The sequence below is a fragment of the Pantherophis guttatus genome, chromosome 1 (assembly GCF_059756535.1).
Source record: "Pantherophis guttatus breed Tessera chromosome 1, ASM5975653v1, whole genome shotgun sequence".
NCBI lineage: Eukaryota > Metazoa > Chordata > Lepidosauria > Squamata > Colubridae > Pantherophis > Pantherophis guttatus.
The window spans coordinates 319,070,302-319,094,923 of record NC_142063.1 but is presented as its reverse complement, the minus strand read 5'-3'; the positions used below and the strand labels follow the sequence as shown (position 1 = coordinate 319,094,923).

At 40.0% G+C, this 24,622-nt stretch overlaps 1 protein-coding gene and 1 long non-coding RNA gene across 3 annotated transcripts in view; one reads left to right on the top strand and one right to left on the bottom strand.

Annotated features, from left to right (window-relative positions):
* C1H8orf74 (chromosome 1 C8orf74 homolog) overlaps nt 1–19,804 on the top strand; it is a 39,247-nt gene extending 19,443 nt beyond the window's left edge. For both annotated transcript variants that reach the window (XM_034421305.3, XM_087883311.1), the window contains 2 exons: nt 12,857–13,257; nt 17,818–19,804. In XM_034421305.3, coding sequence (XP_034277196.2) covers nt 12,857–13,257; nt 17,818–18,087 — 671 coding nt within the window. In that variant the 3' untranslated portion in view covers nt 18,088–19,804. The remainder of the gene's footprint in view (nt 1–12,856; nt 13,258–17,817) is intronic.
* LOC132712267 (uncharacterized) lies at nt 15,151–24,002 on the bottom strand. Its single transcript, XR_009622936.2, has 3 exons — nt 23,567–24,002; nt 17,969–18,034; nt 15,151–15,360 (listed from the first exon to the last, which is right to left on the bottom strand). It is a non-coding gene; the product is annotated as an uncharacterized LOC132712267 (long non-coding RNA).
* Nucleotides 24,003–24,622: the final 620 nt, after the last annotated feature.

Genomic DNA, 24,622 nt, shown 5'->3' with positions numbered 1-24,622 from the left:
GGGTTGCTCCTCCATCCTGGTCCTTCTTGACCTCTCAGCAGCTTTCAATACCATCGACCATGGTATCTTACTGCAGCGACTTGGGGGGTTGGGGGTGGGAGGCACTGTTTTACGGTGGTTCTCCTCCTACCTCTTGGGCCCCTTGCAGTTTGTGTGGACGGGGGGGAGAGAGATCCACCTCACTTGTGGGGTGCCTCCCTTCTGCTCTTTAACATCTACATGAAGCCGCTGGGTGAGATCATTCGTGGTTTCGGGGTGAGGTACCATCAATATGCTGATGACACTCAGCTTTACATCTCCACCCCGGATCACCCTGGGGATGCCCTTTCTGTGATGTCCCGCTGCCTGGAAGCGATGCGGGCCTGGTTGGGAAGAAACAGACTCAGACTCAACCCATCCAAGACTGAGTGGCTGTGGATACCGGCATCTCTTGATCTAGTGGCCCCGTCACTAGTGATGGGAGGGAAGATCTTTACTCTCTCAGAAAGGGTCCGCAATCTGGGGGTCCTCCTGGATTCACGACTATCCCTAGAAGATCATTTGACGGCCGTGACCAGTGGGGCCTTCGCACAGGTACGCCTTGTGTGCCAGTTGCCCTTGTTACATCTCGGTTGGACTACTGTAACGCCCTCTACATGGGGCTGCCCTTGGGATGTACCCGGAGACTACAGTTAGTCCAGAATGCGGCCGCGCAGGTTGTTACGGGGGCTTCTCGGTACTCCCGTGTGACACCTCTCCTGCGCGAGCTGCACTGGCTGCCGGTGGCTCTCCAGGTTCGTTTCAAGGTGCTGGTGCTCAGCTATAAAGCCCTACATGGCTTAGGCCCGGAGTATCTGCAGGATCATCTCCTGCCTTCCTCCCACCGTCCGGTGCGCTCACACAGAGTGGGCCTCCTCAGGGTGCCGTCAGCCAGACAATGTCGGCTGGCGGCCCCCAGGGGGAGAGCATTCTCTGTGGGAGCGCCGACCCTCTGGAATGGGCTGCCCACTGGCCTCAGGACAGCCCCGGACCTCCTCTCCTTCCGCCGCAAATTGAAGACGTGGCTTTTCCACCAAATGGGCTGAATCCGTAGGGGTGACTTCAAATAATTTTAATAATTTTTAATTGATTTTAATTTAATTTTAGATTGATTTTAATCTGTTTATGTAATTCTTTGTTTTGTTTTGTAAGCCGCCCTGAGTCTTACGGGAGAAGGGTGGCATATAAATTACATAAATAAATAAATAAATAAATAAATAAATAAAAATAAAAAAGATTGGCCTAAATAAAAGTATTGCCTCTTGGGAATTCTTTGACTCCTTTTAAATTTAACATTGTAAAGGATGGTTGGGGAGTATTCATGCAGTAAGGCATGTTTTTTTTTAAAGTGAGTGGTTCATATCCAATTTTATGTCTATGGATTCCATAATCAATCTGTTGGAAGCAGCAGCACACTTGGCGAAGGGAAATACTGACAGGGAAGTGGAAAAAATCTGTAAAATTAATTTTATTCAATTTCTCAGTTCAAAAAAGTATGTAATCTATGCATTTTATATAACTTCCTAATGCATGCATTTCCCCAATATGAATGATGTATTTTTATGCACACTTTCTCTCCACAGTGCAGTTTGAAGGTATGTTTTACCTAATGCATATTTTTCAAATATTTCTTTAAAGTTGAAAAGTAAGTTGTTAAGTTTGGGGGGGGGAGCAGATTTTTATTGCATAAGTATCTGTCTGATCTCAGATCATTTGCTTCTGACTTTGCCAGCAAAGTCCTTGGGTTGCTGAACTGATTCGGTTCTCAAATCATAACACTTCACTTGAGCTCCGTGTGACTTTGGATAAGCAGACTTTTGATTGACTATTCATTCCCAAAGCAATGTGGGATGAAAAAAGAATGGGGATAAGTACATGGTGTTGATTAGCGATAGGTCAGCAGAAGATCACCTTAGCCTGAGTTCATAGAAAGGCAGTATGGGGATCATTGCAAGCTTTTCTGAAATTGTTTCTGAGGAAGAGAGAGAAGGTGAAAATACTGTTGATGTAGAAGTCGCCCTTTGAACAAAATAAAAACAGAAAGGGAGCTGCCATGTCAACTAGTTAATGTAACACAGAGGTCTTCAAACTTGGCAGCTTTAAGACTTGTGGACTTCAACTCCCAGAATTCTCCAGCCTGCTATGCTGAGAATTCTGGGAGTTGAAGTCCACAAGTCTTAAAGCTGCCAAGTTTGGGGACCCCTGATATAACATGTTGTTTGAGTCATTTCCTGGGGACATCAATAGCATGGATATAAAAGTGAGAATCACTACATCTCTGGCCAGTAACCATCCAAAATAAAATGTGAACGGCGCTCCATGAAAGACTCTCTTTCTCCATTCTTTGATCTACAGTAAATTGGCGTTTCTCAACCTATACAAGTTTATTTATTTATAAAATGCATTAGCCGCCCATCTTACTGCATTGTATTCAGTAACAACTTTATGAAGTCTGGGACTTCAACTCCCAGGATTCTTCTGGCTAGGAAATTCTGGGAGTTGAAGTCCACACATTAGTTAATGTTGCTAAGAGTGAGATACACTGATTAATGTTCCAAAGGTGCTTTTTTCAAAAACAAAAGAAAACAAAACATGATCTGGATAATTGAGAATCTCCATAGACAAATATTGATTAAGTAAAACTGAATAATTTAAACATATTGGAAACAGTTTCCAATCAGAATCTAAATTAAGATTCCCCACCCCCCTTAAAAAAACCAGGTTAGGTTTTTGAAGAAGGTCACCTTCCTAGTTGCTCTACAATTTGTTTCACATATTGTTTCCCCCAGCTTTTCTCATTGGTGAGGGATGCCAGAGGAGAGTTAATTCAGCTAAATCTGTTCTTTCCCACTATTTTTTTAGACTAGTTCCTACAAGATATTTGAATTGCTAACCCCTATTCCATTTCTGGCTCAGTTTTGATATCTATTTATTCAGTCCCATTAGCAGCTTGGCATTTAACATGCAGATGCATGCATTTTTCCCAAGTTGCCTTGGGCTGTGTACTGTACCTTTTGATAAACATACAAATTTTCCCTGAACTCCAAATTCTAAAAGGATTGTGCATTGCTTGTATCTTCTCCCCCCTCCTCACTTCCATCGGTTTTGCCCGTGTTGCTGCCAAGAAGCAAATTACAGCTAATCAAGCCACCCTTGTTTGCTTATGAGATAATACCTTCTTCAGTTCACGCCATCAAGGTGTGGCATATGTTTATTCAGCCCAGGTTTTAAGCAGTGATGGACTTCAGAGGCTTCTCAGCTGTGTCTTGTGGTGAATCATATCACTGAAGACTGTCAACTCTGATTTTTTGGGAGCTTGATGTCCAAAGTACAACTGAACTCCTGTTTGGGGAAAACTTCTATCAGTAGGAAGAGAACTCTTACATTGGAAGGTTATGATTTGTGTCAAGGTTGGCACCATTTCACTATGGAGAGAAAAAGGCAAGAAATGTGGACACTTTAAGAGACATTACCTTCGGAGAATATTATTAGAATCCTAGGAGGGGGTTAGGAATAGGTATTACTCAATGATTCCGATTTGGTTTGCCCCACTAGAGGCGGTAACACATTTGACACTATATAATAAGGAAATATTACTGACTTATCAGGACTTGCTTGACCCTCAAGGGGAGTTGAGGACTCATGAGGAGCTTATGAATCATGGCAAGATGGTAAACTGGTGGGCATATGCCCAAATACAATCGAAAGTCAGAAGGGACAAGGGAAAGGAGGGAATTTATAGGTCACTACAGAAGCTAGATAAAATCTTAATGGGAACCGAAAAGAAATTACTTTAAAGGTGCTACCAGTTTTTGGTATCACGATGGATTGGTGAGGAAGTGATTAAGGATACCATGATCGTTTGGGGGAGGAATCTCGGACTTTCCCCGAATCTAGATAAATGGGATGCGATATGGAATAGGAACATGAAATTTACTTTGTCAACCCTCTACAAGGAAAACATATATAAAATGGTTTACCGTTGGCATATTCCCCCCGGCAATAATTGCAAAAATGTTCCCGGGAGTTTCCCCGTCATGTTGGAAGTGTGGGAATGGTAGCGGGACATACTACCACCAATGGTGAACATGCCCCAAAGCAGGCAAATATTGGTCCAAGGTTCGGAACTTGATAGTGGAAATTACAGGATATAATATAGAGCTGAAACCAGAGATTTTTTTATTAGGAATGAAACCAGACAAAATAATGAAGGAAAACTGGTACTTAATCCTCCATATCATTACTGCAGCTAGGATATTATACGCGCAAGAATGGAAAAATGAACTATTATCCACAGAGAATAAATTGATTTGGAAAATTACAGAATGCGCAGAGGCAGACCGGTTAACGAAATTACTTAGGAACAAAAAAGATTCTGATTATTATGAATGTTGGAATTTATGATATATTTGGGTGAAAAAAAAGAGAGGGAAATAAAATGGACTGTAAGAGTGGTATAGGCGCATATTTGTGTACGTTAGTTGCAATAATTTTGTATATATATATATATATGTAAAGCATTGTTTTTTAAAAATGGAAATAAACTTTATATATAAAAAAAAGACTGTCAACTCTGATTTTTTGGAACTTGATGTCCAAAGTACAACTGAACTCCTGTTTGGGGAAAACTTCTATCAGCCTCCTTCAAATCGATGTCTTGCAAGTGAGTTGACACTATTATCCCCTAGCCATACCAGCTGGAGGATGGTGGGAGTCTGGGGAAGGCCACCATGTGAGATCTTTCTGGTGTTCCAATTCCTTTAAACCCTATCTCCAAGTAAAGTGATAAGAATCCACCCACACAGGAATCTCTGATGAAACAGATTAGCCTGCTATCAATGATAGGTTATCCCCATACTACTGTGATGTGACTAGGTGGAGAAGTTAGAGCCTGCCATTGCCACATTGCATTTCACAACGTTCATCTCTTATCTGCTCCACCTCTCTGCATACATGCATGCAGACACCTACACACAAACAGGCCCAACACTTTGATATTTGCACCATTAAATACTTCTGGGCAATTGCTATATGAGAGTGACAGCAATTTACACAGGCAAATTGGCACAGTATTCCTATGAAAAGCTAGTTTTTTATTGTTTGGACAATGGAGAGAAAGGAGGCACCAAGATCCCTTGCTGTGACCAGCAATTAATTGATGGACAGTGTGCTGAACTCAATCCACTTTAGCTGTTGTTATTTTATTTTATATATTTTTTATTTTATTATCTTGACTTGACTTGACTTGACTTGACTTATTAAATTTCTCTGCCACCCATCTCCCCTATACTCTGGGTGGCTTATGAGTCATAAGCCATTTAACCAAATTTTGAGAGATCAAAATATAGACTGCCAAATAAAGATTTTAGATATTCTGAACAATTTTTCTATTTTATGGATTTGAACAAATTCATTCCTTCATATGAAGAAATCTTAAATATTAAGTCCAGCTGGGTTAAAGCAAGAACTCAACTAACCTAGCACTCTGTAGTCTATAGCTCTTAGAGAGATCTTGCATCCCCCAACCAAGCTATTGTTTAGAAAAATTTGGAGAAGTTGAAATTTGTTTGTTAAAAAAGTAATTTCATTCAGAAAAAAATTGTGCATAGTTGATTTGGCCCCATGGTGTAGATCAAGGCTGTCATCCACGGGCAGGATGCGTCACCCACTGGCCACGCCCACACCCTGTTTAGCGAAGGGGCAAAAAAGTCCGGATATGTGACTTTTTTGTGACACCACCATGACAATGTGAGTTTGGCACCCCTGGTGTAGATGATTGGTGAAGATGTTCAACTGAATGTTTGTCCAGATTGAAAAATAAATAAGCCAATTCACTGCACTTAGAAACTAGCATGACGGCCAAGCTCCTTTATTGGTTAGACATTAAATTACAGCTGACTTTGTAACTTAAGGGATGGGGTTGTCTGATATAAAAAAAATCAGTTGCTATCATAACTCTCATCTCCGAAAAATTAAATATGTATTCTTGTAGGCTATTTATTTAAGATATTTAAATATAATTAATACTGCAGCCTATTGTGAAATCAGCAAACTACTGTGGCATTTTATATACCAATATTTGTGTCTTCTTCTGTTTCAGTCTGTGTGTAGTAGAAAAATGCATAGTTTGAATTTTAATATAGAGAAATTCTTTTAGATTATCTGCTATTGTCCAGTCTCATTTTCCTTACTCCCTCATTTGTCATCAAAAGGACAACTCTGCTGCTTCCACACATTTAGCAAATAGTTGAGGGAGACAGGATCATACCAATTATTTGTACCTTGTGATACTGGCACATTTCTTGATAAACCTCAGCAGCTGCCTATTCCCGAGGCAGTACCTGTGTAAGTAGGTTTTTCCATTCAAGCAGGACTCCTGATGGCCCAAGACAAAGCTGGGTATAATGTGATACATTTGTTGCTATAGCGCTGCATCAGAGGTGGATTTCAGCAGGTTCTGACCAGTTCTGGAGAACCAGTAGCGGAAATTTTGAGTAGTTCGGAGAACCGGTAAATATCACCTCTGACTGGCCTCGCACCCATCTATTCTCTGCGTCCCGAGTCCCAGTTGATTGGGAGGAAATGGGGATTTTGCAGTAACTTTCCCCTGGAGTGGGGTGGGAATGGAAATTTTACAGTATCCTTCCCCTGCCATGCCCACCAAGCCACACCCACAGAACCGATAGTAAAAAATTTTTGAAACCCACCACTGCGCTGCAACCCCATGGGGATTGGGATTGTCCCCCTGGTGCAAAATAGGTAAAGCTTCATGAAGACTTAATGCACCTATCTGGCATCTTTTCCTCTTATAAAATGAACCCCTCCATCCCACCATTTACTGTTTTGTTCTGAGAGTATAAAAATGGGTTTGGTGGCTATGAGTGGCCCACGTATTACCTACCTACCTACCTACCTACCCCTGTATCTATTTGATGATGAAGATCTTATTTATCTGGTCACAAGGCAAGCTGAAGCAGTAGGAAAACAAAGTAGTTCTTTCCTAACATTGCCAAAAAAAAAAAAAATTGGTCTTTTGTTCTTCTGCCTACTTTTACAATTTACAATGGATGAGAAGACTGAAGAGGCAGAATGCGCCAGCAGTTAATCTCCAGAAATAGAACTTGGCAAAGGAAAAAAACAAACAAAAATCCATTTTGTCTTAAGCATGAAAACTTTACGAATGTAAAACAACATTCTGCAAGGATTAAAAAACACATTGATGGGGTTTTTTTTTGATGCACAGCTGTGTAGTGATCCACCACCCAAAGACAGGCTCAATTGGCTTAGGGCCAAATGAGATGTTACACGCAGATGTGTGTAGTAGTCCTCAGCAGACTTTCTTTTCAAACAAAACTAATTTGGAAAGATGTGATTGGAACATGAGGAATGGGGGGCTTACTCCATAGTGCTGCACCCCTAAGCTTTGGTGCCCTAGGCTAGTGCCTACTCAGCCTTAGCTTAAAGCCACCTCTACTTGCACCCATTAACTAGAACATTCATGGATATACCATGAATGTTCATTATTCTTTTTTTCATCATAACATTGATGGTCCTTTTTCAAGATAGGACGATGCCTAAGGAGCAAGAGGCAGGAATAATAAGAGCTGCTTTCTTAATTTTCAACTGCAGCCAAACACCCATCAGTAGAATCTTGTCTCTAAGCTGGGAAATGTGAAGGCTTGTTTGTTTGCAACGATCTGTAGAGTATCAGAACTACACTTGCAAATAAAGAGGGAGAATGAGAGCGGTGAGATAAGGGGCATTGCCCTGCCACAGAGTATGTTGCAAAATCACACTCGGGTGTCCTTCAAGTCCTGCAAGTAGTACCTTCTATCGATGCACTGCTCTTACCTGCCTTTTGACATACTGAAAGCTGAGGATCTATATCTACATAAGGAGGCAATGAGGTGATAGAATCCTGAGGTGGAAAAAAGGCAGTAATCATTTTGAACTACAATAGTGCCATCCTTTTTTGTTTGAGTGAAAACTTATCTACAAATTGAAAGATAAGCAGAGAGCCGTGTAGGATAAAATATTTTTCCCTTTACCTCTGTCCTCTGGATGATTTCGACTCCCAACAGCCCAAGTCCTAAACATCTGGAAAGTCTTCGTTTGAGGAAAATTGTGAGGGGGTTGATCAGAAAGGAAAATTATATGTAAAATGGTAGCCCAGCACATAGAAAGCAGTTCTGTCAGCCAATCCTTTTGTCCAGTGGTGAAATCCAATTTTTTTTATTACCGGTTCTGTGGGCGTGGCTTGGGGGGGCATGGCTTGATGGGCGTGGCAGGGAAGGATACTGCAAAATCTCCATTCCCACCCCACTCTGGGCCCAGCCAGAGGTGGTATTTGCTGGTTCTCCGAACTACTCAAAATTTTCGTTACCGGTTCTCCAAAGTGCTCAAAATTTCCGCTACTGGTTCTCCAGAACCTGTCAGAACCTGCTGGATTTCACCCCTGCTTTTGTCCCTGCAAGAGAATTCCTCATACAGGAGCTTACCCGAAAAAGTCTTGTTCTATTGAAACCAAGGAAAGCAGGAAGAAGGGTGTCTTGAAGATTTCATGTAACAAAATGGACAGTGAGAAAGTAGGTCGGTTTTCTGCGTGATTTTGACTGCAGACCTTTCCCCAGAGCTGAGTTGAAATGCTCTCCGTTCATCACTGCCTTTGTGAAATTTGCTGTTTCTTTTCCAGTCACTCTAGTCATCTGATTTCATTCAAAGTAATAGGTAACAAAGCGAAACAGATTTTCCACACCTTTTGAAGCTACCCTTGGACAGTATAAGAATAATAGGGAAAAAATATTACCTTAATTCTGGTACCTGGACTTTAAAGAAAGTGTAGGAAAAATATTGACACCTTTAAACTTTGATGTTGGAAATGACTCCTGAGAATATGATGGACAGCCAAGAAAACAAACCTAGGGATCATTGAACAAGTCAACTCAGAGGTATAAATATCTAGGCTCAAATTATCCTACTTCAGACACATTATGTGAAGGTACAGCCCTTGGAAAAAGACTCTAATGCTGGAAAAGGTGAAAGGAAAAAAGAGGACAGACAGGAACAAAGTGGATGGACTCAGTTACAGTGATGGTAAGTGCTCCATTGGGAGATTTGAAATAATAAATTAGGGATAGATTGCCAGGAAGAAAATCTATTATAGCTAGCCTATGTATAAAAGATTATATGGAAGAGGAGCAAGTTTTACTAGTCAAGACTGATTTGGAAGTGGATTAAAAAATGACAGACTACAAGAATGATATGGAAAAAGATGCTACACAGGATATACAAAGGAAACAATTGACTTTTTAATGATTAAGATGGACATACAAATAACAAACCAAACCAAACGAGTGACCATACTGGTATCTGTTCAGTTAGGACATCTATTGGTCAGTTGAACTGTTGCAATTCAGGCCCTTTCCCTTGGGGTCCAAGCTAACAGTAACAGAGTTGGAAGGTACCTTGGAGGTCATCTAGTCCAACCCGCTGCTCACACAGGAGACCTATACTGGGGATTCGAATCGCCGAACTGCGGACCTTTCTGATCGACAAGCTCAGTGTCTTAGCCACTGAGCCATTTTTTTCCCCTGGACAGGGAAGAGCAGGGCAAAGCTACCAGCTGCTGTGGCATGGACAGCTCCCTGAAGCAGTAAGCAACCAAACTAGAATGAGGGAAATGCAAGGTAAATAGGAAAGAGTGCTCTCCTGTTTAATTAGGCACTGCTGCGGTGCCCAAAACTTGTCTGACAGTTTGTGTCTTGAATGTAGGCCTTGTGCTATTTCAGAAGGTATCTGATGTTGTAGCTCAAAAGAACTGACTTTATTCCAGAGAGCTGTGACATGTACCTGTTAATAGATGTGAATGAATGGAATAAGAAACAGAATATACAAATGTACACTCTAGATAAAGATGTTCCAAATGTTGAATTCTTCCCAATTTAAATCTTCTTTATAAATAGGAAAGCAGCACAAGAAACATAGGTGTTAGAATCTTTCTCCTTCATTTTCTAGCTTTCAGTTTGCAATACATTTTCTCTGAAACATTCAAGGCAATATCTTATACATGCAGATAAAGTGGTGCTTCATTTTACCACTTATTTTTTCTCTGTATACTAACCCTAACCCTGCTGTACACTAATCCAATGATATCTGATTCAGGGGCTCCTTTCCAGGCTTGGCTTACATTTCCTGTCACAAGCAATATTGAAGTACATCTCAGGATATCACAATGCATAGTGTAGAAAGCTTGTGTCCATAACTTTACATGTACAAAGTTCAATCAGGCACACCTGCAGCTCAAAATTGTTTCAGGATAGTTGAAAGAGGGAGAAAAAAATCTTTCTCTAATATAGGAGTGGTTAATCTGTGACCTTTACTTAATTTTTAAGCATAGCATTCAGCACCTGGGTATGGTGTGTGTGGGAGGATGTTTGAGTGTGAAGTAAGAAGTTGGCAGGTATCCCAAGCGTATGGGCGCAGAATGCTATGAAAAAGCTTCCAGATTGTTTATGTGTATGTGGCGTGCACCAGGTGTATCCCACCTGTTAATGGGCTCTACCGTGTTTCCCCGAAAATAAGACCCTGTCTTATATTTTTTGAGCCCCAAAATAAGTACTTGGCCTTATTTTCGGGGAGGTCTTATTATTTTGGGGCACGTGGAGCAGGACAGGGCTCCTATTGCTGTCTTACCTGATTTCCAGCTCTGCGTTTAAATATTTTTTGGGAGGGCTTATTTTGGGGGAAGGCTTATTTTAGTGCATACGCTCAAAAGCCCAATTGGGCTTATTATCAGGGGATGTCTTATTTTTGGGGAAACAAGGTATTAGTGCAGTTGGTATGGGGCTCTTTGACTGGGGTAAGGAAGGCATGGGTCCAGGGTGAGGGAATAAAGGACAGGGAGGGATATCCAATGCTTTCTACTGAGGGAGGGAGGGAGGGAGGGATATCCAATCCCATTCTACTGAGTCCAGAAGGATGGGAATCCTTCAAGTACCTACCTCTCTGGAATGACAACATTATGCAGATCCTAGGAGATATATCTTTTCTATAATGAGGTCTGCTCTTTGGAACTGCCTTGTCCTCTAATTGGCCATACTAGCCTTCTAGAAGGTTATGAAAATCTGGCTCTTTTCCCAAGTGGAAATTTGAGTTTGATTTGCCTGTTAATATCTGAAATGCTTTGAGGAACCTTGGAGTTTTAGTTTGATGACTATTCTTAGTTGTATTTTGCACTGTTTAGAATTAATTTCTTATAAGATGTTTTATATATAGTGTTCTTTGCCCAATTGCCCAGTTGCTTGTTCAAGATGGGAAGCCATATAGATTGCCCATAAACAAACAAACAAATACAAATACAAATCAATCAATCTTTATCCACTTAGATACTAGAAGTAATCAGTTCAAAATTCTGGTCCACTCCTCTGTCAAATCCAAACAAGAATATTTTCTACAGTTAGAATATTTCCCTGGTGTCTATCTTGTCTGGAATGGGTCTCCTGCTTGAACAGGGGTTTGGACTAGAAGACTTGCAAGATCCCTTCCAACTCTATTATTCTGTAAAACCTGCTGCAAGGAAAAATGTATTCCTTTTTTCCTATGAATTGAGTCCATTAGCAAAATTATCTTACAAATATCGCTAGATACTTCTCTCAGTTTAACCAAAATCTTTTTCCCATAAAGCTAGGTTTCTAATTTGTTTTGGATTAAAATCTGGTTTTCTGATCCATCAGTCATTGTCAAGGCTGTCTATTATCTCTTCTCATACCGAATTCAATTTATTTTGAAACCTCTATCTGTTTTGTTACATTTTGGAAGATTGCTTTAGATGTTCAGGTGGCTGAAATGGAACACAATTTGTTATTATATGCTCGTAATACTTCATGTTATGTTGATAAGGGTCAGTGTTCTATTTTTGGATGTAGTGAAATAATTTGGTAAGCTATTGGGTTATTCAAATATACAAAGTATATGAATTTAAATCAATTTTTGTCTAGAGCTCATCATTACTTTTTATTGTTTTAAAGGGTTCAGGATTCATTGGATAGTCAAATATCTTTTCATACAGTGAATAGGACAATGGGACTAAATTTTGGGAGTGTAGGCAAAGAAAGTTTGGGCCTGAGCAGTGGATAACATTGGTCACAAACAATGTCCCCAACATACCCCAATGGGTGTGGCAGATGGGCAATGGTTGTCTTCATTGTTGGATGTGTTCTTCCTTTTTGCATCTCCCCTCTGCTATTGCTTCTATATGAAGGGGGGAGGGAGGGAGAGGGAGAGAGAGGGGAGAGAGAGGGAGAGGGAGAGGAAGAAAGAGAGAGACCCAAATAAACCTGTTGCAGTAAAGAAAAACAGGACTATTGCCTCTATCCTAGGCCCCATTTTTATTTTGCTCCATTTAAGCTTTGGACAAAATAGGATCTCTATTCCTACCTTCCCCTCTTTTTACTTTTAGAAACTCCTGGTATTTTACTTGGAACCAAAAGACTTAACATTTCCCTGGAAAACAAATGAATAAGATCAGTGTGGGATTCAGCCAGTTCGCACCATTTTGAGAGAACCGGTTGTTAACTTTCTGAGCAGTTTGGTGAATTGGTTGTTGGAAGAAATCATTAGGGCAGAGAACCGGTTGTTAAATTATTCGAATCCTACCACTGAATAAGATTGAGTTAGGGTAGCCATTCACATGGACTGTCTTTTCAGCATTTGGAAATCTCTTCCTTTGTATGTTGAGTGAAGAACAGGAAGATACTCCAAAACTTGTATGTTTATTTTTTTATTTGTATTTGTCAAACATATACTATGTATCATTGCTCTTTTCTTTTCTTTCTTTCAGGTTTTTCCCTGTTGCAAGCCATCAGAATCCTTCAAGAGAAACTGACTGCCTTTCCGGTTCAGCTCTCCTCTTTCCAGAAGTCTGCCGTGTATGATTACTTTTCAAACACATTTCTCAAGCATTATTGGCTGTACCAGTTAGTGATGACTCGGGAGAGAGACCGCAATCAGACATTTGCCATTCTTGAGGTCTGTGCTCCCCCCAGCCCCCCTCCTTTGAGTGAAGGCATAGATATTGAAATGTGGAACTACCAGCAACAATTAGCTGCCCTCTGTGCAGCTGAAGAAGAAAAACAGGCCAGTATATTGCATATCCGAGAAACTTTGCATGCAGAGCGGGAACATCTGCTCAGGGAAGTGTACCAAAGGGTCAGAAGACAAACACAGACCCTTAACACAGAGGTAAATGAAGAATGTAGCATCCTTTACAGAAGTGGGGAACGATGGCCCTTTTATGACTTGTGGACTTCCAGAGTTGAAGTTCACTAGTCATAAAAGGGCCATAGGTGCCCACCCCTGCTCTATTATATTGTTAATTTAGCACTGTGTATTGTTAAATTATTATTGTTACACATAAGTAATAGGTAATCGACCGCCATTGAATTTCATTTAATCTCTTCTAAGGAACTTTGGTTAGGCATGGGCCTAGCCATTAGGTTTCTCAAATTTTAACCAGCAGGTACATTTGAAATGTTGAAAATATGCTACAGGCACTCGGGCTGCCATGGAATGGGGGTCAGGAATTGCCCATTCACAAAGGGAACTCTGGCATTGAGACTATAGATTCTCAAAATAGAAAGGATATCCAGAGGCTCCTTAGTGGGTATCATAGCTGAAAATTCTTTATCTTAGATCATGGGTGTCAAACTTGATTTCATTGAGGGCCATATCAAGGCTGTGTTTGGGGGGGGGGCGGTGTGTGTGTGGCCAAGGTGGGCATGGGCAGCTCGATATCATTCATGTTGGGGGTGCTTCTGGTGGCCCGAGTGCTCTGCCAGAGAAAACGGGCTCCCAAGTTCCATTTTTGGCTGTAACGGCCTCCTGCAACCCTCTGCCAGTGAAAGTGGAGCTCGGGAGGACCACAGGCGGCCGTCCCAAGCTCAATTTTTTCCTGGCAGAGGCACTATGGGCAGGTCCTTCACTGCTTCCAGGGTAGCCCCATGGGCCAGATCTAAGCATCCCATGGGCCGGATCCGGCCCCCGGGACTTGAGTTTGACACTCCTATCTTAGATGATCTAGCCTTCCTCCAAGCTATTTCTGTATTTTTTCACTGCCCCACTTACTTTTCTTGTTTTGCTTGTGATCTTTAAGCAGTCTGTCTGACTCCTATAAGTTTTAGGACACTGGATTTAGTGGATTTAGTGGAGGCTCTTCTATTCTTATGTAACACAAAATTTAGTAACAAAAGTGAAAGCTTTAGGTTTGACTCTCATTTCCAAATTCTTATTCTTGCCCTCAAAATGTTTTCTAAAGCTCTGTCACTCCTTTATTTCATTTTGTCATTGCCACTCTGCCAATCATACATTGGCAATGTTCCTGCAACATGATTAACAACCAATAATAATGTGGCTGCATCAGTGGTGGGATTCTACCGTTAGCTCAGACTTTCAATCGTGAGTGAAACTGTTCTCTCTTTCTTTGAAATGGGCCCACCCGCCTGCCCCTGTGTTATACTCACCTTTATTTCTGCTTCCAGCTGATTGGGGCGGCGGAGTGGATTGCCGCTCCTCAGCTGTTTTTCTTGCTCTCAGCAAGGAATTCAATTTTCAGCAAACTGCGCACATGTGCGCAGCAAAGCAAGAGCAAAGCGAAGCGCAGCAAAGAGCAAGTGAAACGCACGCACAGCGAACTGGTTGTTAAACTGGTAGGATCCCACCACTGGGCTGCATTCACTTTTTGTTTTACTGGCAGGTTTTTTTTTTTTGGTTAGTTAATGCTTCAATATATTGTGCGAAGATAGAACATTAAGCAACCAACCAGATAATGTACATGTTGTGTGAATCCAATTATTATATTCATCTGAGCAACCAACTGATCCACAAGACCACTTCTCAGGGCAAGAAGAGCTGATTAGATACTCACAGGAGGACATCATATCATTCCTATGACCTAGAAAGTGCTGAAGAGGTTGAAGGAAATAATGCAAGTTGAAATCCAACACACCCGTATGTGTGGAGGGAAAGCAATATTGTTGTTTCTCTATGGCTCTTAAACTTGCTGTTTGCTTCTTGATTACAGTTTGTATTGTTTACTTTGCCCTGAAGATTTCAGAATGTGCAGTTCACACTGTAGATTGACAGCACATGAGGGTTATGACTTTGGTTGACTCCTCCAAAACATTCTGTTTCTGCTCTCTCTTTGATTTGCATAATCAACCTCTGACGAGTTTATCACGTTTCAGATTGAAAATTCCCACCTGCCTGGGCTTGCTTTTCTGGTTCTTCTCTGCCCTGTAGAATATTGTTTAGGGAAGTGAGAGGCAGTTTTTTCACTTGTCAGCCCATCTGTGGAGTGAAATGAATGGCCCATTAATGCTTATGCATTTGTGTTTCATTCAGCTGCCAGCAAAGGCAAGTACATTCAAATGAATGGAGAGAATATCACCTTTTGAACTCAAGCGATGATTGCTGGAATATAATTTCCCAATCATTTTTTTTTTTGTTCAGTAGCATTCTGTGGGGGGGGGAGGAGGGGGGGGAGAGAAATCCAAATTTTGCTATTCCCAATTCTTTGTCAGTTCTAAATTCAGCCTATCATCACTGAGGCCTTCAAGGTCCAATGGATTTTCTCCAAACTTAACAGCTTTTGGGAAATTGATTAAAGGAATGTTACCTCAGCTGCCTGCTGGCTTCTTTTCACCAGTATCATTCATACTTATTGCCAGCTGCCACCTTGACCTAAATGATATCCTGGGTCCCCACGCTGTTTTGTTGGCTCCTTCCCAGCTTTATAGTCAGATTAAATTTATGTTCCCAAGCCCCACCCTTCAGCAGGTGTGTATGTGTGTATGCATGTGCATACTTACCTAGTCAGTGAGGATGTGTTTGGCTTGATAAATCTCAGCTGGCATATGGACCTCTTCTCATTGCATTGCAATGTATATCATGATTATAGCACCCTGCTGTTTTTGAATACCTCTCCTGTTACTCTGCCATGTGGAACCCGAGAAATCTATCTCCTAGTCCTCCTTGGAGGCCAATGTCTTTGGCTGTCATGTTTGTGTGTTCCATTGTAAAACATGCATTTATCGCCTCTCTGTTTACCCATCCATATTACTGTTCTTGTTGCTTTAGCATACTTTAATATTTTCTCCCAGGGAGATGCATACATTTTTAAAGAAATTTCACAGCTCGCAATTATTCTTATTGTCTAATTATGGAAGGATTAAGTGGGGCCCAGAAGCATTCTTACAAATAAAGATGACATGGGAAGTTGGTCATTCGGTTTTCAGATGACATTAATAAAGTATTAACAAAGTTAATGGACAAATAAAATAAAGTTAGGTAGACAAGAAGCTTTTCCATGCTTTTTCACTAATAAGTATTCTTCAATCATTGGTATGCCAATATATGAAAGGAATCATATGCTGCATAAACCTCAATGATAATTAAGCAATGCTATAAAAATATTACATTCTCACTAAGGAGGAAATGACCTTAATCATTTTTACTTTCACCTCACTGAAAGGCTATAAGCAAATGGATTGAAGAAGGTCAAGGCAGACAACATCCAGCAAATGGATATACAGAAGTTTGATTGTTTCTTCGGCCATATTTTTTGTTATCTTTTCACAGGGCCTACAAAGAATCATGTAACTACCAGTATTTACCAGTTGCTGAATTATGAGGGTATGCAAGTAACTTGTTTAGAAGTCCATCGTTCTAAGCAATCAGGAGATATTGTTTATCTAATCAAAGGACCAATAAGATTCTAATGATTTAGCAAGACATTATAAATTGTAAGCGTTCTCAAATGTTTTCATATTCAAGTCTCCCCAAAAATGCCTTGTGGGATATAGCACCAGCATATATTCGGCAATATTTTGCCAGAATTAATTTTGCTTGACCAGTCTGACCATCTAAAGCAAGGCTGTCAAACTCATGGCCCATGGGCCAGATGCGTCATGCGCTGGCCACACCCACACCTGGTTTAGTAAAGAGGAAAAAAGTTGCGATCGGTCACGTGATGACGTGAGTTTGACACCCCTGATCCAGTGGTGGTATTCAGTCGGTTCTATCCAGTTTGAGTGAACCGGTAGCAGCAGCTGCGGGGGGCTCTGCCCACCCGCCTGGACATCATCACGTCCCATTTTTTATGCTCTGCGCATGCGCAGAAGGTTCGTACGCGCTTGCTCACATTTGCGAACTGGTAGCGAAGGTAAGTGAATACCACCCCTGCGATCTAAAGAGAATCTGTTGAGAGTCCCCATTCCTCATAATGGGCACTACACATAGTATGGAGGAAATGTTAGGCATTCTGTGGTAATCTATATTATCTGGACCGCTCTCTCATGGAGGTCAATATTGATTAAAGTGACCTTGCTTTCTGCAATCAAATCAAATTAATACAATTGAAAGAAGCTGTGCTTGACAAGGTAGCATCGAGAGCATTTTCCTATAAATTCACCAAGGGTCGGATATGACTAAATGGTTAAAAACAGCCTTCCAATATGCCCCAAATAACTATAAATTTCCTCAAAGGTAATACTAATTGTAGTAGTTATTTTTATTTTTACATTATTTTTATACTATTCTTGCACTGTGTTTTTCTATGTGTTATTCACCATTCAGTGGAGACCCTCAAGCGATTCTTTAGATGATCACCAGGTAAATTCAACACATTCACATCTGTTTGGATTGAAGCATATTATAATCTTGTTAAACCAATCAATCAATCAATTGCCAATCATATTAATTGTTTAATATATCAGAAACATCAGATATATTAATTTTGTCTTCCAGACACTAATATCTTTAGTCAATGAAGCAATTAAAACACAGATCCAGAACCTGCATCGTATTATTCAACATGAGATCCAGACTACCTTTGAAATGTTGGAACTAAAGCTTCAGAAAAAGGCCTTGATGGTCAATTCACCTGCTCCATACCCACCTCCGTTCTGTCCTGACTTGCGAGGAAAAAAGTCAAGCAAACCTCCAAAGAAGACACAGGAGAACTCTTCAGAAAACGAAGACAAAATGGAGAAGGACCAAAAGAAGAAAAAGAAATGAAGATTGCTTTGGGGTTCTCTTATTGTGCATCCTTCAATGAGGAAGCAAGCCATACATCTCCTTATAATTGTACTTTTTTTATCCCAGGCATTCTAAGTATTATGCCTTTCAAGCTGATTCTCCAGACGGATACTACTTTAGGCTGGAGGTAGGGTTCAGATGTCTGCGTTTTAAAAGGAAGGATTCTTTCATAGCCTTGCATTAACATATTCAATTTGCTATGGGAATAGATCGAGACACATCATACACCCATTATGTGAAACTTGTATTTCCCTTAGTTTAAATAACTTAAAATGTTAAAATAGATTGCCATTTTAGGAGAATAAAATTTGAATATTTTTACCTACAGAGGATAGAAATAGGCAAATAAATTCAAACTAACATTCGTGTTTGAATGTGAGAATCAGCAAGCATTACTTAACAGTGTAATCCAGTGACCTGTTCTGTGCTTCTGAAGTTTTTTTCTTTCAGCTTTTGCATGAATAGTGCCACATGTTGGCTGGGGAAATTGATTGAAGTTGTGCCACATGCCAGAATTCTTATAGCCAGCAGTACATGCATATTTAGTTGCCTGCAGGTCAATGGTTCTATGCACTGTAATCCTAAACATTCAAGCATCATTTTAAAATTCAGATAAATATGCAATTGGTGGGAATTGGATAATTTGTATTTATTTTTAAATTTGGATACTTTAAGTCAAAGCAATGGCTGTCAAGATACCATTTGCCCCTATTCTCCTGCCAGATACTTTCTCTTTGGGGATCTCTTGGTTTTGATCTTTCATCAACAAATTAAATAGGAATGCAGTTCAGTTTCAGGGTTCCACCCTCCAATAGCTTTTAGGTTTCTCAATTGTCTTCAGTTTAGGCTAATACACAGACACTCTAGGGCCTTAAGGGAAGGTCAAGTATTATTTGGGGGCCATACCCATCATCTAAGCAAATAATGGAATTTCCTTCCTGAAAGAGACTATAATAACAGGACTAATGTCCTCGTTGCTTCAGTGCTCTCCAAAATTTGTTGCAGCATGATAAACCCCTAGAAATTACTGTAAATTAAAGGAAAGGGCATGGGTGGGAAGAAGACAAAATGTGAAGATATCTGAGATGAAAGACATCCTAGTCTTATGAGACTACATGAAAACAAAATGGCTTCATCAAAATTACTCTATGGTTGTGCTGCCAATTAAAAGTACCCTCTGTGATTTAGAGAGCATTGTCATAGATATAGACATATTCAGAAGGAAGCATTTTCCTCTGGGAAAATTAACAGCTTATTTTACAAGAGGACAGTTCTTTACAATGGCATGCTTCATACCAGTCTTCCCTAGTTTATTTCTATTTAATCCCTGTATTCTAAATGTACAAAATGAGACTGCAGAACCTGGAATCTCTTAGCGCCTTTGGTAAATAAATCCTTAAGGCAGTACTTAACATAGTCTTTCAAAAGTGGAAGGCTATAATGCCACTATAGGCGGCATGTATGGGCCCCCAGAATGTTCTAAAACTTGTCAACAAACTAATCGTCAATGTAATAGAAGTTATTCAGCCCATGAAGAGCAATCTTATTAATTCAGTTTAATTAATATAATTAACATACTTTTAATTGGATTTAAATTAGATTAGATTTTATCTAATTAAAGTTTACAAATTAATAGATGTATGAATATTGTTATTTGTCTATAACTTTGAAATAAAAATACATTTAATATAGTATAGTGAAGAGTACTGTCCTGCTGCCGAAATTAAAGTAAGATTCAATCACCTTGTGTTTGTGGAATAAAGAGCACTGCGTTTTTGTCTATCTCAAGCAGCAAAACGCCTTTTGACATGTTGGAGAGTTCTAATTTCAGTGTCGGTAAACTACTTTTAAGGAACATGCACCTGAAGGTTGCCTTTTTATACTAGTGGTGGTAATAATCTTAAAAGCTGGTTTTTATACTCTTGCTTTGTATATATTGTCTTCATCCTTGGCTTCTTTTCTGATAAAAGGCAGGATTGAACCGTAAAATGTTGTCTATACACATAAAGTTTGATCTGATAGAAAGTTATTTCAGGTATGAGTTCTGTCTTAGATACCCTTCCATCAAAGTGAAGAAGCAAGTGAAAGGAAATGAGGCATGGGTGTCTGATTATTATTATTTTTTTAAAAAGGCTGCAATCTATATTGGGTATTCTAGACCCCCACCACTCAAATACGAGGTCTGCTATGGGATGCGGGACATTGTATTTTCATCATGTTATTCTTTCAGGGAGCCATCTATATGTGTTCACAGAGAGCAAGAAAGCGACGTTATTTTTCTTGAAGTATAAACAAGTCGTGATTTTTCCTCATCCCTTTGCTTAAATATAAAGGTAGCCCCAGGACGCATAACATCCGGTTGGAGGGGCCGGCTACTGTTATCAGTCAGGAAACAGAGCTGGACACATCCTCTCCTAAGTCTCAGCAGCCTAAAGCCACCTCCAATGGCATGATTTGGCAGGAAAAGACAAAGTTGCGTGTCTTACTCCTTCTCCTTTGCACACAGCAGGAGCCTCCCTCTACAGCTCTGGGAAAATGAATCTTTTTCCTCCTCTAACAGATCAGAGTGGGAGAACATTTTTTTCTGCCTGAGAAAGCAGCAGAATTCGTAATGTTGGAATGTGAGGTGATACAGGACAGCCTTCCACCGCTGGGTACTAAGAAGAAAAAAACCTCTCTAAACGGCACAGTACAAAGCCCACCTTCCTCCTCCTCCTCTTCCTCATTATCATCAATCTCCACTCAGGATTTCCAAACATTTATCATTTAAAGCAAGCCCATTGAAGGCAGTAACTGTTTTTGTTTTAGCAGCAGCCAAAGTTAAATTGAGTGGGAAGGGTCAGACTAAACGAAAGGCGTTTAGAATTTCCTAGAGTTTAATAGATTTTAAAAGCTGCCATCAGTGGAGTGTGTCACGGAGTGTGTTATATGTGACACTTTTTCCTAATGTCCTTTTCCAAGTCAAAGTAATATTTTCACTTTCTCTGAAGGAAGGGACAAATTCAAGGATAAAGTGTGTTACTTAGGAAAAAGGAGGTTTTATCTTAGTCCAACATTATGATCCTGATCCTAAAGTATTTCTTGATCCCTGCTTTGAATTTTGGGAGCAAAGGGAGAAAGAACCTATCATCCATTTTCTGCCATCACAGCACAGAAATCGGTAACCCCACTCAGAGAGATCTCTCGGTCTGTCAAGATCTGCATTCATATTCCTTCAGGGGTAATTGGTTGAGAAATACATGCTAGCTCCCCTTTCTCTCACCTTCTCTGTCACACCACGGTTTTCCCCAAAGTTTTCCCTTTCTCCCTGATGCCTTTTTTTTTTTTTTAAATTTGATTTATATGCCACCCTTCTCCGGAGACTCAGGGCGGCTTACAATGCGTTAAGCAATAGCCTTCATACTTTTGTATATTTTATACAAAGTCAGCTTATTGCCCCCACAAACTGGGTCCTCATTTCACCTACCTTAGAAAGGATGGAAGGCTGAGTCAACCTTGAGCCTTGGAGAGATTCGAACCAGCAGTAAATTGCAGGCAGCTGTGTTAATAACAGGGTGTGTAGACCACTGTACTATCAAGGCTCTTTTACTTTCTTTCTCTCTCTTCCTCAACACCCAGGAGGCTGTCAGAAGACAAATACTGTCTATGTTCCTTTACTGGAAAATCTGACCAAAGGCCAGTCTGTTGATAGTTGTACTGGGAAGCAAAGACCACTGATCAATCAATCTCTCCTTCCCTCCCTCCCTCTCTCTCTCTCTCTTGAATTTTTCAAGACAGTACAACTCATTAACAAACTTTGCAAGGATTTAGCTCATTTGAAGCTAAAATCTAAAGTCTTTATGTGAACAAAACTTTTTGTCAAATCCTTCAAAGCTGTAGAAATATAAAAGAATATCCACTGTGTTTTATTTCTCTGTTGACAAATTTCTAACTCTTTAAATCTTGAAGTTGGGGATCAAGGAGTGGGAGAAACACGCAGCTCCTGTTTCTTCAGATTCATGGAAAATTGTCCTGGGTCACAAACACAGCACACATTGGCATGATTCCAATGGCTATTCAGAAAGGGTGAGGTGATGATGTATGCTATGCCTGATGTATGTATGTGTGCATATATGAAAAAAGGGTATTTTCAGATGTTGTTTACTGAAATAGTATTTGTCACCCTGCTGCCCTGCTTGCTTCATGATATCACAAGTCATGTTTATAAAATGTGCCAAAGAACTTTTCTTTCTCTTTTCTGATTGTGAATGTGAAAGGTGCATGCATGCACACCGGGAGACCTCCTTTCACCATAAACAGCAATATCACGTTAAGTAGAAAAATAGTCAGGGTTCTGGATTGGTCTGCAAATTTGGCCTTTTTTATTGTGCTGTCTCTAGACTGTTTTCACATTTCTCAAGCTTGGTATTGGAATAGTCACAATACTATCTAGCTCATCCACTACATCTAGACCAGTGTTCCTCAACTTTGGCAACTTTGGCAACTCAACTCAAAAGTTGAAGTCCACACACCTTAAAGTTGCCAAGGTTGAGAAACACTAGTCTAGAAGATTCTTAAACCTAAGAACCAACCAAATATGGGAAATTGGTAATGAATTCTCCCATCATTAGTTTTGACTTACAAGTGGCTTGTAAGTCATTGTCACACATCAGTAACATTTTATTAATGTTTCACCAAAGATGGATTCTTTGCTGTTTTCAATCACTTATGCTAGTGTTAACCCCCAGAATGATCAAAAACCTGTCTTTTGTGTTGAATGACTGTGCTGCATGTATTTTGTAATTGCTGTAATGTCTCCCCAGATTAATTTCCAGTTCTCTTCACCAGGCTGGTCACTTATCACTGGACAGGATCCATTTTCTCATTTTGTTTTTTAAATGTGGTACTGAAAACATTTTCATTTTTCATTACATTTTTCAGGAGGGTTGTTTTTATTCATTTCCTAAGTTTAATCAGCTTTATAATTTTTATTAAAGTTAACAAATACTTTTAGAGTATTTATTTACTGGGTGATCTCAAAAAAGCTATGCAAAGTGAAAAACTGGTTATTACTTAGATAAGAGGCCATCAACAGTTCCTAAAGCTCTGTTCAAGTTCTTTCAGACTCTAGGGTTCTATGGAACAGTTTGAAAAGCCCCGTTCTGTTCATCCTATTGTATTAAAATACCATACAAATCCAAGCTGCATTAGCTTTCCCATTTTACTTACCCATGGATTACATGAGACGTCACATGGACAGAACTGATACCAAGGATATCAGCTGTAGCCCATTATTTGGGAATTGCAAAATGTGGGGTTGGGAGCTCCATGTTTTCTGTTTTATATGGCCATGTCAAGTGTCTTTCTATTGTGCAAGAAGAAAACTCATTCTCATTGCTCAAGATTGTCCACAAAATGTTAGCATGCCTACTCCTTGGAATTTGTACTTTAAAAAAAAGAAGAAACTTAGTGTAGTTACCTGTCAGGAAGGCTATAATAATACAGCAGAGAAATACTTTTCAGTATAGGAGCTTCAATTCATTCTTCTGACCAGAAGGGAGGCTATGGGAAATCTTTTAAGGATGCAGGTGCCTCAATGGAAGGAAGGAGACCAAACCTGTCCAATATCTTTAAGGAACTTGCAGAGGGAGAGCTTTAAAGGGAAAATATTGGAAGAATTTCATCTCACCAAGGCCCTTCCATTCTTATGTCCTTTCTTTTACTTGAAAACCATACTGCTAAAATCAGTAGTACAATTTTGTACCATCTATGGGACTGGGAGTTATTAAAAGTCAAGATATAAGGGTCCACCTCTTTATTATGGCCATTGCATGTATATGATAAAAAGAGATGCAACTTCAATCACATAGCCATGGCCTTCTTGACTTTTTTAACTTTCTCCCTGCAGATGTCTCCGTTTAGTAGCACAACCTCAGCATGCTTCAAAGGCTGCAAACGAGATACTAAGGCGTGCTCTGGCGATATCCTCAAATTCCATCATTCCAAAAAGAAAGTTTTCTTCAAGATTAGAGTTCTAGAATTCTGGCAAGATGCCATAGAGGGGACAGAAAATGGCCTTGGAATACAGCAGGAAGATCTGTTGTCATGGCAATGATCAGACAAGCAAAGCTTGATCCCACTGCAAGAAATAAACTTAAAGAAAACCCGAGACAATTCCTAATCCACATGAAGGTAAAGTGACAGAGGAGGGAAACACATTTAGATTTGCAAGATTCTCTTACTATAGCTTTTCTAATAAATAGCTTTAGACCATATGGCCTGGTTTTTTAGTCTGGGCCTTCTTATAAGGCTGATAGATGCACCTCTTTTTTTCTAGTATTTAGGTGAGAATTTTGAGACCTTGAATTCTCTGAAGCATGAATTCTTTAAATGCAGAGCTGCCACTAGTAAAATTGAAATGCTGGATTCAGGGGAAAGCATCCCCGATATCTAGGGAACTCATTAAATATATTATGTGGGAAATATACAGAGCTTTCCAGTACATCTTCCAATATGAATCTATAAGGAGCTCAAA